Source organism: Strigops habroptila, chromosome 1, assembly GCF_004027225.2.
Source record: "Strigops habroptila isolate Jane chromosome 1, bStrHab1.2.pri, whole genome shotgun sequence".
NCBI lineage: Eukaryota > Metazoa > Chordata > Aves > Psittaciformes > Psittacidae > Strigops > Strigops habroptila.
Genome location: NC_044277.2, coordinates 119,425,312 through 119,438,923, shown reverse-complemented (window position 1 = coordinate 119,438,923; position 13,612 = coordinate 119,425,312). Strand labels below are relative to the sequence as shown.

Sequence of the window (13,612 nt, the reverse complement as noted above, 5' to 3'; positions counted from 1 at the left end):
ACAGGCTGGAAACAGAAACTTCATGAAGTTTGACAAGGGCAAATGCAAAGACCTGCATCTGGGACAGAAAAAGCCCATGCAATGGCAGAGGCCAGTATGGGCTGGCTAGGAAGCAGCTTTGCAGAAAAGAACTTGGAGGTGCAGGTGGACAAAGAGCTGAAGAGGAGTGAGCACTCTGATATCCAGCAAAGGGCAGCCGCCTACTGGATTGTAGTGAGACTGGCCAACAATTCCTTCTCTTTATCTGGCACCCCTAAGATCACATCTCATAGTTTTGGGTTCCCCATTACAAGGAAAACATTGACATTGTGGAGGGAGTCCAATGGAGGGCTACCAAAATGACTGGGGGGTGTGTGAATCACATGACATACAAGGAGAAGATGAGAGACCTTGGTTTGTTCAGTCTTAAGAAGAGATGCTTTAGGGAGTAGGAGAAATCTTATTGCTGCCTCATGGGAGGAGGTAAAGAAAACTGACCCAAGTCTTTTCAGAGAAGCACGATAGGACAAGAAACAATGGACACAAGTTGCAAACCAGCAAAATCCATTTAGATAGAGGGAATTACTATTTCTTTAACCAAAATTGTAGTCCAACACTGGAATAGGCTGCCCACAGAGGTTCTGGACTCTCCATCCTTGGAGTCCAAACAACCTGATCTAGGCCCAAGCAATCTGATCTGTTTGGATCTGCTTTACGCAGCAGGTTGGTCAAAAGACCTCCAGAGGTCCCCAGTCTAAGTTATTCTGTGACTACCATTCGTGACTACAATAATGAATGATAATATTCTAGATCTGATAAGCTTCATTTGCATTAATAGGGACTTGTACATCACTGGGACTTGTTGTGGAGAGAGATGAAAGTCCTATGAGATGGGCAGTGAAATGTCCTCACGCATACAACTCTAACAAGTATTTACTGCTGTGGTTACACACATGCCAGTGTTCAAAAAGTCCAATATCACAAGTAACGGAGGGAGAAGCCAAGGAGACTCACTTCTGTCTTTCTCATCTCCAGAGTGGTACACCTGTTTACAAACTCACCTGACCTCAAATGATTATTGAAACTCATTTTCAGTGAGTCCAGAAGCCCCGCTAAGTACTACTTGATGACTCTGCACATATTCTCTTAGACTTAAGGTATACAATGTCACCTTCCTCTGAAATATTCTGTAAACCTCTTTTCAACCAAGAGCAAGCAAATGGTAAAAGCCTTTTCTCTATAAAACATTTCAAATATCACAAAGAAACCAAGATCTAAATATCACTTGAGTAGCAGAGAAAATAAATATTCTTCTCCACACTGATCCAGATCAGCAGTCTAAGATGCTTTTAAAAAAAAAAAAAAAAAATAAAATCTAAACTAGAGAAGTTGTTCATCTACTTATCCGTGTGTACACCTGGAACACAGCAGAGAAGGTAAAAAAAACCAAAACAAGCCAACAGTGATGCATTTGCAACTAGAGAAAAGTGGAAGCCATTTAAGAATAATAAAGTGGTTTAGCTGCCTAGAGCTTGAGAGAAAGACTTAAATAAAGGCTTTTGGTTTATGCCAATAAAAGAGAAAATCTTGCAACACTGCTAACAAACTGGCTAAACTTCTGGTGACAGTAAAATAATCACACAGGGTGCCACTCTAAGTACAGAACTTAGAACAAGGACAGGCTTCCACGTTTGCAAAACACATCACGCCAGAGAAATGTTGTGCAAGACTGCAAGGTGCTGAGGATTAAAATCTTGGACATGAAAACAAAAAAATAAAACAACCCTGAAGCAGCTTCATTTGCTTCCTTTGAATGCAATTAGAGGCAACACACGGACAATGGGTTTGGCCAGCAGGGAACCAAGGAACTCCCAGGATATTGCAGCAATGAACTTGAAGTTAACATTAAAATCGACCTCACTCCAATTCTAAGAGTTTGAGGTTACTTGGTTATTGCTTGAAAACAGTCTTCCTACATTAGAATTCACACCACATGATTTTTTTGTGCCACGTGCTTTATAGAAACACAGCATCAAAACGTGTGGTGAGATCAGAAAGTATTTAAGATCTCCCTACACATTTTCAAGCGTCCGTTGTGCTGTGCCCATTCAAAGCAATGGGGTGGCACAGAGAAGACCTGAAGGGACAACACAAAGTCTACCAGTATGTTAATGAGCCAGAGCACAACTTTTTCCCCCTAAAATTACATGGTAGCCCCAATGTACTTGACAAATCTTACAGGATGAATACTACTACTGGTACAACAATATAACTTTCTTCACATTAATCTAATAAAACAAATATAATAATTACTCCAACATGCTCAATGGTCCATAAATTTTCTTATCATCATGTTACAAACTTCAGTTCTCAGGCTCAGATTTCTCTCGATAAAAGCTGCATGTTAAAAAGCCAGCATGTCATATTATTCACTATTCGTTCAGAACATGGTAGTCAAAAGCACGTAGACAATGCTATTTTATCAAAAAGTTCACAAAGATTGTGTATCCCCCTCGCATAATTTTGCATTCTTATTTATGGTGGAGGCCTTTCAGATGGCGAGAAGTGTCTGTATCTCCATGTTAGAGATTACCTCATTTCATGCAAGACGACATGCTGCTGCTTTCCCCAAATGAGACTTGGGTTAGCACAGCAGGTTACACCTTCCCTCCTACTGCTGATGCCTGCCATGAGATAGCATGATGCTGTGCAAGTTACTCAAATTGTGCTCCGCCAAGTGAGATGGTGGCTAAACTAAAGGCAATTCAGTAAACAAAATCTATTTAAAAGCATTACCACTGCAGATTAAGATTCCCTGCAACAAAGTTGTCACTAGCCCGAGTTCTAACTGCTGGAAAAGAAAGACAAAACACCTCCTCCTCTGCTTCTCTCACAGTGCACTACTATGGTGGTAACGATGACTCTCCAGCTAACTTCATACAGTTTGCAAACACCAGGTCTTACCTTGCTTCTTTCTGCTCGCGGCAGTAGAGTAGAAAGACAGTAACTATCTGCTTAATTCTCAAGTGTTAAGGCAGAACTACCAACTAGCTTTTACAAAAAAAGCAATGCACAAATTAAAATTAAATTAGAAAACAAGCACAAATTAAAACAGAACCAGGCTCTCACTTTTGAAGGCTGTTGAATTTTAATCTCCTGGGAGTCAGACGCAGAATCTGATTTGGTGCCTCCAGAATTTGGTTTCTCTTTTTTTCTCTTCTGCTTCTTTTTCTTCTTCTTCGCTCCCAAATCCCCTCCAGGACTTCTGCCAGAGATTCAGAGAGTGAGCAATGAGAAGAATCAATACCACTGAGCTTAAAATTCAAAAAAGCTAAATATGGAAAAAACAGCATTTTAATATGAAAAATCTAACAGCAGTCTGAATGTGGAAAAAAAGCAGGAGAAATAAAGGAAAGGGTGAACTGACAGCATTGCCGAAAAACTTTCTGCAAGTACTTTCTAATTTGTTTTATATTCAGACCCCAGCACAACCAGGCATTTTGACATACTAGTGTCAAATTGTGACACTATATAACAACCAGTGCTCTTCTCCAGACTATTACCCAGCAGAAACATGAAACAACCAAATACAAGAGAGTTTGGAGCAACTCAGGAAAGTGCAGGAACTGAAGAAAATAGCCTCCTTGGAAGACCAGTAACTATTAGTGGCCTGATATTTTTCCCCCTTCATGCTCATCAGGCACATGTGAATTTGAGAACAATCCAAACAAAACCATCCTGTTTTCAGGGAATATTGTTTGGAACTTATGTAGTGATGAAAGTCTTGCCGAAATTTCAGTAAGAAATAACACAAACCCAACCAAGTGTTTGAGCTTTAAAACAGTAAGTACTACGGGGTCAACTTTAATTGAAAAAAAAACCCCAAAACCAAAAACCAACAAAACAGCATAACCAACCAAAACACCAAAGTATACATTGCACTTGCATATTCTGACATATTTTCACTATTGATAATACAACTCCTTTCTTCTTTAAGAAATTCTAATCTGACAAATAATCAAGATATAGAATCAAGATTAGAATTAGAATTTGCAAAGTGTGGGAGGTGTTGGCAACTCTAAGACGGAAGGCAAATAAGGAGGCAATGAGTCAGTTAACACTGAATCCTCTTCAAGAGGTTAATCTCCCAGCAAAACCACGCATACATAATGGAACTCAAGACAGATACCGGGGCTTAGATGTTTTTTACTGGAAAAGAAAAAAGGAATTGTTTATTTTAATTCTAGAGGGGGTGGGAGGGGAAATCAGATATGAAACTGGCAAACCAAAAGAAAGAGAAATCAGAAGAACATAACTAACTAGTTATTAAGATCAACATGTTTGTAAGGGTCATGTTATTCACTGTAACATGCTCACTTTCAAGATTTCCCCCTCTTAACATCTATACCTTGTCAGAGCTGAAATGGTCAAGAAAACACTCAATGTCCAATTGGGAGGCCAAAAGCCTGCAATTAATCAAACATGCAACTAAACAAAAACTCGTTTTTGTGAGATGATTAGTGTTCCCTAGACCAGTCTGTAGTAAAAGATCAACCCTTAACACTCATGGTGACACTGGGTGAAGTTAGGCTCCCAGAAAGAAGGAAGAGGGTTATAAGTGCAGAGCCCTCTTGGATCGGACCAAGGAGTTACTCAATGGACAGCAGTGTAGCAGACCAAACACAAAGAGGAGAGAAAGACAGTAAGGCTGCAGAAACAAAAGATTACGTTGTGTGAGGCAGGAAGAAAATTTTCTGTTGCAGGATGAAGACACTGCCTGATCACCCAGCCGATTCTGTTTACAATTTCTATACTCTCAGTTTAAAATAATCAAATTTAAATCTATTTGAAGGCCTGTATACCAAGCTGTCATTTTGTACGGAATTTAAACACAGAACAGACAGACCCAAAGGCCTGACAAAAGGTTATAACTATAAGAGAGTAAAAAACCAAACATATACAAGACCTAGGGCTTTACCACCTCTAGCAAAACTGAGATAAAACTACCGGGGAAAGTGATTTCACCTTTGCTAAGACTCACTTAATGAGGTACTCTTCTACTTTCTTGAACTGTCCGCAAACTTTCACCTTTTCCTCTAACATCTCACATACAACAAACAAACAACGCCACTGTGTCCTTGAGCTGACTCCCAAGAGCTTTTGTGTTGAACGTAAATCTGATGGGAGTTTCAGCAAACACCATTCTTGAACGAACACTTGTCTTCTTGCCTTTCAGCATGAGCCAGCCTCACCTACACTGCAGGGGAATTCTGTTCACTGGGATTACCTGAGGGTCAATGTTTTATTTAGTTTGGTGAAATAACGAACAACGGTACTCAAAAATGTTTGGAGAAGCATCAGCTTTGCCAAGCTTTACTAATGTTATCCCCAGTTAAGCTGTACTTTTACCAGGATAATCTTAGTTTGTTCTTTGACCAGCTCTTTTTCATATAGAAATGCATATTTTTTAGCTAGAAGAGAGGGAAGACAGGACTAAATTGCTATAAAATATACATGGTTTTTAAACTACTGATTTGTTTTAAAATCTTCTTGAATTCCCAGTCCTCGGCTTGTGACCTTCAGGTTTAGAGTTTTCACATGGCCTCTTGCAAAATAAATACCAGGGACTGTTCAGAGCAGTCATTTATGCACAATCTCCTGCTCGGGTCAATCTTTTTTACTGTTGCAGTCCACAAAACGTAAAAAGAGGATTTAAAGAGAGATCCACCCGTCCTTCAACTATTTAGGCACGCCTGCAACCCAGAAATTTGGCAGCAGGCCGCACGCAGAAACTTCCACTGAGTAAACAGGTTTGTCTAACACAAGTTACAACCAGAGATACCAAGCAAACTAGGGCAAAAGCAAAACCAAAACATCGCACGATTTTTTGTCCTTCTCTCACACTGCCTTGAAAAAACACAAAACTGGGAGTGGGAATGGCTGGGAAGGGAGGAACTTTGTTGCTCAACTTGTAGTAATTACACTGGACATGACAGCACAAAGGATATGCAAAGGTAATGAGATTAAAAGCAAAGGCTCCTATTAAAAACTTTTAATTAAACATACTTGTGTGCTGACTATGATCTGAGTTCTCCTTTGTCTGGTCAGATACACCTGTATGATGACACCACGAAATGTATCTCACTCTTAGAACTTTGCAGGGCGGAGAAGGGGGAAGTTTCCCACTTCTATCAAAGCTGACCCTTTAGCGTGAAATCTCTTTTGCTGACCTACCCTCCTACTGTTAAGCTGACACAACTCAGAGCACGGGTTCCACGAGGGAAGCAGGAAAAGGATATGCAACTCAGGGTGATGCCACATCTAGCTGTCGGGACAGGAAACATAACCTTTTCATGCATCAGATCAGCACATCTGCCTCAGCCCACCACATAGACCATAGCTGATTGTATTAAGAAAAATATTCGACATTAGACTTGGGCAAGATTTTGACTATGTCAGTCTAGTAGAGACATGCCTTTATACCCGGAGCACTCCACTGACAGGAGGGCAAGCCTACGCACTGAGGCTGAGGTTTACCTAAGTGTGGACTAAGGTATTTTTAACTGCATCCACAATGACAGTTTTGTCAGGCTGACGAATAAGAAAGAAGTGAGGCCAGCACAAAAGTGACATGTAAATAAAAATGCAGCTGAGGCAAAAGAGGAGTCAAAAGACCTCGTTCTGCCCCAGAAAGACTTACCCTTGCCACAGAAACAGGCTGTGGATATGGCTCTAAGACAGTCACTTAGGCCCACAGTTTCACCATTTTGTCTGCAAGTTAACAAATGCAAGCCCATGATCCCACCCACATACCTTTCCACTTATGTACACACATCTGGTGTTTTGCATAAATGTGAAAAAAAGACTTTTGCTTCTCTCTGCATGTGTTGGGTTTTGGGGTTTTTGTGCATGTGGTTTTTTGTTAACTGAAAAATGGGGATACTTAACTGCATTTGCAGAGAGGTGTGGCAAAGGCAGAGAAACTTCCTTTGTGGAGCTATGACCAAAACCATGAAAAGCTGAGACAGAAGAGTCAGGAGGTGTGTGACAGTTACCCTACTCAGGTGGTCAAGCTGTTTTGGCTCTCTTTGTTTTGATTCGAGGTTATCTTTCCCACTGAATATTTGTCAGTGTTATTTTAATTGCCTTTTTGGGTGTAAAATTCTTCTTTAACAGAAACAGCTTTTTGTAATATCAACAGCTGTTTTAAATTACATGGAATGGGAATTTTAAGTTAGCAATTTCTCAAATTTGAAACCAAACACGTACTTCAGATGTTTATTTTTAAGCTGCAAAGGCCTAGGCCTGTGTGTGGTTTTTACCTTCACAGTGTTTTGCTTCTCTCTGTAAGTGAGGTTGCAAAACTACATTTCTGAAGATCTATAGATATTTTTGATCACAGAAATCAGGTCTCATGTATATAGGCAAGACTCCAAAAAATTTCCAAGTAGTATTACTTATACTAAGGCTGTCCTTGGTTCATAAAGAAAATGGAGGCTTAGATGTAAAGGGCCTTCCCATAGAAGTATGAGTCTACCACCACTTCAAGAAAGAAGGTCCTGACCAGAAAGACTTATGTCCTTCAAATTCCACTTACTAACAAATTACTAACAAACTCTCTGGACAAAGATTTCATTTGCATACATTTCTGTACTTGGAAATGCAAGTTTTTTGAGCATGAAAACCTAGCAGCAATACCTTAAAACCTAACCCAACAGACACTCCCCAAAGCTCTGCGTGTTTCCTCTGCCTCCCCCTTCAAGTCTGTACTCAAAGATGTAAATCTCACCTGCTAAAACTGAGCACTGTCTCCAGTACCTTAAAATATATATATATATTTTACCTAAAAGTAGTGCTGGTTATAAAGTTGCCGTTTAACAATAATCAAACGGCTATACTACTGAGACATTCAAAGTAAATAATTTGTGAGGTTTTGGGGGAGTTGTTTAAAGGTCATACTTTTTTCCTCATCTGTTTACTAAATGTTCTGTGCCCAAAGCCTTTCTAAAGGAGCTGTTTAGAATAAACCGAGAGATCTTACAAAGCTAGGCTCAGCAGGGTAGATTCAGGTGCAAATAAATACATTTTTCTACATACAAACTAACAAAGCTATTTTGTAAACAACACTTTATTATGAAACAGAACAAGTACAGCATAATGCATCTAGCAGGAGCAAGCTACAGACACAGAATAGGAGAACAGCAATGACTCACACAACATACATAATCCTGCATCTAAAAAACAGGAGCAGAATCAGAGGACAAAGACATTTGCACAGTTGAGAGCTATAAAACGGTATTTTCTGCTGCAGTCATTCAGTGCTCAAGCACATTAAAAAAAACAGCAATTTTTTTTTTAACAGTAAAACATATATATAAAAAAATCATGTGTTTTTTCAGTCAGTATTATAATGACTTACTTTCAAATGTCAAGAAACAGCTTGAAAGTAATTTCATTTACAAAGCAATCCTACTAGAGACTGACAGGCAACACACACTCTACCTCCTTCTAAAAAAGCGAGGTTAAAATAGCATGAGATTAAATACTGATCAGCAGCAACAGAGACCATTCAGAATTTAGCAAGCCCGTTGACACACTCATCATCTCAAGTAGTGAGACTGCTCATGGATTGCCTAGGTACATATAAACTAATCTAAAAGCTCAAAGCAAACTTTAAAGTTACCTAAAAAATTAATATACTATAATAGGGAGAAAACAGGGAATAATTAGGCTCCTATTACCATGGGTTAATCTCCCAGATCAAAAGTAGATCTTTGTGTTTGCTGTAGTGTTTTTCTTTTCGTTTGATGGAATTTGTTTGAAAACTTCAGCCTGCAGACAAGTAGTAGCAAACGATATCCTCAAAGATTACAGGAAAATAAAGTAATTCAAAACTCAATATTAGACTTCATCAGAAGTCTACAATTCTGTACAGAAGACAATATCAGAATGCATCAGAAACATGATAGAAAACCAATACTAACACTTAGAGGCTTTTTCTACTGGAATGATCTACCACTAATTTAATTAAACTTCATATAACTTGGAAGCATTCACTTTCTCAGAATAAGATGAATAAAGCAGCTTCTTTGAAATACTCATGGGATATCCACTGAAACACACTGGGGATATTCAACAAGACCAAGTTTTGGGGAGAAGAGCATACAGCCCACAGCTGCAGCAGCTGTCCCTCAGAGCTCAGCAAGACCCAGGCTGGAGTAGAGCTGCAAGCTGTGATTCAGAACACACCAAAGTGCAATTCTTTGTTCTCCGGCTGCTTCTCACACAGTGCTCTCCCCAGCTTGCTGCCACAGCAGCCCGAGCACGTAGCTGCAAGCCTAGCTACACTGCAGAGGGCAGCTACAGCTCAGTCACACGCACAAACAGAAGAGGCAACTGTAGTAGTAATAAGGTACGAATGAATTCTAGGCAGGCGTCAGCCAGCTATCAAACAATCCCTCCTGGCACATCAGGTTGGCTCTTATGAAGAGCAGTAATCATTCTCTGCTGGTAGTGGTGTTATTTTTGCATATTTGGGTATCATCAACTGCGGCATATTTACACAAACAAACGTAACAAAGGCTCCAAGATAATTAAATGCTACTTTGTCCCTTTTCAATATGCCAGATTTATATTACTATAATTGACACAACTATCTCAGCGCGCATGCCATGAATTCACTGACGGAGCAGCAAAAAGTTTTCCCCTTTCCTGCCTTTTAGACAAGTCAGTCCTCCTAAGCAGTCTCCTAGATTTCTCTTGCCACATTTAAGATGCAGAGCTGCTTGTTGCCAAGCAAATCCTAGGGGCAGGAGGTGACAAACAGCATACATCCTCAAACATCAATCACCTACAGAAACGCTCTCAACTCGATCAATCAGAAATTCAAGAGGAAGGTATCTGCGCAGCGGTGTATAGATTAACCCAGTTCTATTTTAGGTTACTCCAGCCACTCCTGGCTGCAACAACAAAGCGCCTTCTCTGCAATCACATCTGCTAATCCCGCAAAAAAGTAAATTTTATTGAAGACGGTTTTTAAAACATGTTCCCCCCCGACGGGCCGAGCAAGCCAGACCCTTGGCACCTTGTGCCTGGACAAAACCACGCTGTGCACAGCCCAACAGCGCCCGGGTGCAGGGAGACGCATTTATGCCGGCTGCCTCTTCTGTCAGCTCCCCAAGCAACTGGAGACAGCACCTGATCCGCAGCGTGGGAAGCTTTAAGACACAAGATTAGCGGAGAAGGAACTACAACCAGAACAACAGTGCTTGCTCCGGCTAATGCCCTGTTAAAATACGCGCTCTGCTCTCCACAGCATGGGGATTTAGAGGTAGTATTTCCTTTTTGGACAATAGGTGACGTTGAGGAGGAGCGTCTGCAGGACAGACTGACACAGACGGTGCCTGGACAGGTCCCCAGGGCGGGACGGGAGCGTGCGGGTGGGTGTCGGGGGGCACGGTGGGGGTATGAGGCCTGACCCGAGGGGGCCGCTCAGCTGGAACCGACCGAAACAAGGACGGGAGCACGGGGGCATTTCCCCGGAGCGCCGTGACCCATCGCGGGGCTCTCTCCAACGGCCAGAATTCCCAAGAAACGCCCCCAAATCCTAAAAAAGCACAGACAACAGAACAGGATTTACCCTCCCTTTTAAGGCCCGCTTTTAAGGCCGGTGTCCAGCGAAGAAGCGCCAGCCCCGCCGCCCTCCTCGCTTCAGGCCGGGGGCCCGTCCCCCCGCCTCTCCCTTCGGTCCCGGCGGGGCGCGGAGCCGTGCGGCACAGCGGGGCGACACAGCTCTCCCTCGCCCGCACGCTGCCGGCCGCAGCGGGGGGCGGCCCGGGAGGGGGACGCGGGGTGCCGCCGGCGGGGCCCCTCGGCCGCGGGCCGCGCAGGCGCCACGGAGGAGCGCCAGGCCGGGCCGCGCCGCGCCACGCAGGCCGCCCGCCGGCTGACAGCAGCGCGCCCCGCACGCCCCGTGCTCCCCTGCCCGCTCTCGCCGGGCGGCGACGGCAGCGCGGCCGGGCCCGGCCTATGCTGCACAGTGTCCGTGGCAGCACGTCCGGCCCTACCGCTACCGCCGCCGCCGCAGCAGCAGCAGCAGCAGACGACACGGGGGCTGCCTCCCCGCGCTGTGCCCGCCCGGCCGTCCCGCAGCGCGCCCCTACCCCTTGGCGTGCTCGGCCTCCTCCTCATTGTCGCCGTCTATGCCGCAGGTGTCCTGGTCATCCAGCTCCAGGCTCTGCTGGCTGGCCGCAGACTCGCTGTCCTCCGCCATCACGGGGGAAGGAGGGAGGGGAGGGGGCGGGGGAGCCTATGAAAGGAACCGGGGCGCACGGGCAGATGCAGTCCGGAGGAGCTCCCTCTAGCTGCTGTCCTTCCCCGCGCTGCCAGAGGAGGCGGAGGCCGCCGGGGCTGCCCAGCCGCTCCCCGCCGCCCCGCGGGGGACTGGAGCGGGGCGGGGCCGGGCCGGGCCGTCCTGTGAGGGGCTCGGCGCCCTGCCCTGCCCCTCTCATCCCGGCAGTGCCGCCCCTCGGCCCGGCCCCTGCCTGACCCCCGCGTAGCCGACATCTGATCCGCCCCCCCCCCAGGGACCTCAGGTCTCCGCAGCGGGTCGGCCAGGCCCCAGCTCCGGGTCGCTGCCCCCGCTGCCGGGCGAGGCCCCAGCGCAGGTCCGGCGGTGGCCGTCTCTGCAGGGCCGGGGCCTGCAGCGGGCGAGGGCCCGCTCAGTGGGGCGGCAGCTGCCGGGCCTCGCAGCGCCGGAGCAGGTTTAGCTGGCTCCCGGCGTTTCCCTCTCAAACCGTAACAACTTCGACGCCAAAGTTGCCGGTGCTAGACGCTGCTGAGGCGGCCGCGGCCACCGGCTGCCGCAAGACGTGTTTTCCCGGAGCCTGTTGTGTTTTTGCAAACTCCATGCTAGAAGAAACTGGAGTTGAGTGGTAGTGATTTGAACCCTTGAAAACAAATAAAGAGAAACTTGTATTAATTATGTAAACTCTCGTGATTTCCAGGGTGATACCAAGAATTCTGGATGAGATTCACTTTCTGAGCGTGTGGTTTGGCAGTGCTGCCCAACATCACATTATAATGTAAGAATAGTACACATCAGTTGTAATGTCTCCTTATCCCCACTGCTCTCTTGAAAGTTACTTAATGTGAGGAAGATACCGCTTCGTCCCATTTTGATGTGAAGTGGTGATCTGGATTACTTTTTCCTATTTTTGATGTAAGGTGGTGTAATGTTTTGCTCTATCAGGTGTTGCAGGTGACATGTCAAGTAAAAGATCTCACTGGCCATGCAGAAGACAGCCAGATGTCCCTTCAGCTGCATCCTCTGTGTGCAGCTGTGTGTGTTGAGCACTGAACCTGTGTGTGTTGAGCACCAGCCCTCGGCCACTCTGTGTCCCACTGTGCTTGGGCCTTTTCGACATGTGAGTTACCACAAGAACTTGTAATTCAAATGCTTAAGGTTCCTGAAAAGTCAAAGGCAGACAATGTAATGATAAAACATCCAAGGCAGGTCACTCTGTCAGCTGTACTCCATGTATTGCAATTCTACTAAACTACGTCCCAACTTCTCTTAGTCTAATCAAGTAGTCAGTTGTAACATACAGAAAGTGGTGCCCTTGAGCTATCAAATAATTACTGAATATTTGTTTCCTGCCGCAGCTGAACTTGTGGAAGCCCCTCCTGCTTTGTTGTGAAAGGTCAGAGGGAAGGACAATTCTGAATGGGTAATGGAGTACAGGTTTATCAGCTGTATGATCCATCATGGTACACTTGGATGTCTTGTGGCTATGTTCAAACCTTCAGTGACTGCAGTTGGTGCTTGACTTCCATCATCTGACAGGTATTTCCGTCTTGACTGTTTTGAAATACTGGCTGCAGTGACTGGAAAAATCAAGGGTACTAAATCAATAGGGCTAGAAGGTACTCAACCAGAACATTCCAAATAAAATAAACCATGACATAGCACATTGTTGTGGTTTAAATTAGCTGGCAACTAAGTACCATGCAGCTGCCCGCTCATCCCCTGGGCAGGATGGGGAGGAGAATCAGTAGAATGTAAAACCCATGGGTTGAGATAAGAACAGTTCAATAACTAAAATAAAGTAAAATATAGTGATAATAGAAAGAATACCAGCAATAACAATACTGATAATAAAAAGGAACAACAAAAAAGGAGAAATGAAAGCTCAGAAAACACAAGTGATGCACAATACAATTGCTCACCACCCACTGGCAAATACCCAGCCTGACCCGAGCACCGACTGGTCCCTTCCAGGTAGCTCCCGCCAGTTTCTATACTGGGCATGACATGCTGTGGTATGGAATATCCCTTTGGCCAGTTTGGGTCAGGTGTCCTGTCTCTGCTCCCTCCTGGCTTCTTGTGCCCCTCCTCACTGGCAGAGCATGAGAGACTGAAAAGTGCTTGATCAGGGTAAGTGCTACTTAGCAACAACTAAAACAGTGGTGTGTTATCAGCACTGTTCTCAGACTAAAGCCAAAACAGCACTGCACCAGCTACAGGGAAGAAAAATAACTCTATCTCAGCTGAAACCAGGACATACCTGTATCTTTAAAAACAGGAGTTGATCCTGAATATGTCTAAATTGTCAAGGTGGTGTTGATCTTCCAC

The 13,612-nt window shown here is 44.4% G+C and overlaps 1 protein-coding gene across 1 annotated transcript in view; it reads right to left on the bottom strand.

Moving 5' to 3' along the window:
* NMT2 (N-myristoyltransferase 2) overlaps positions 1-11,519 on the bottom strand; it is a 31,143-nt gene extending 19,624 nt beyond the window's left edge. Inside the window, 2 exon segments of the mRNA XM_030496915.1 lie at positions 3,109-3,244; positions 11,142-11,519. Of these exon segments, the coding sequence (XP_030352775.1) occupies positions 3,109-3,244; positions 11,142-11,251 (246 nt within the window). The 5' untranslated portion in view covers positions 11,252-11,519.
* Between the last annotated feature and the right edge of the window lie 2,093 nt (positions 11,520-13,612).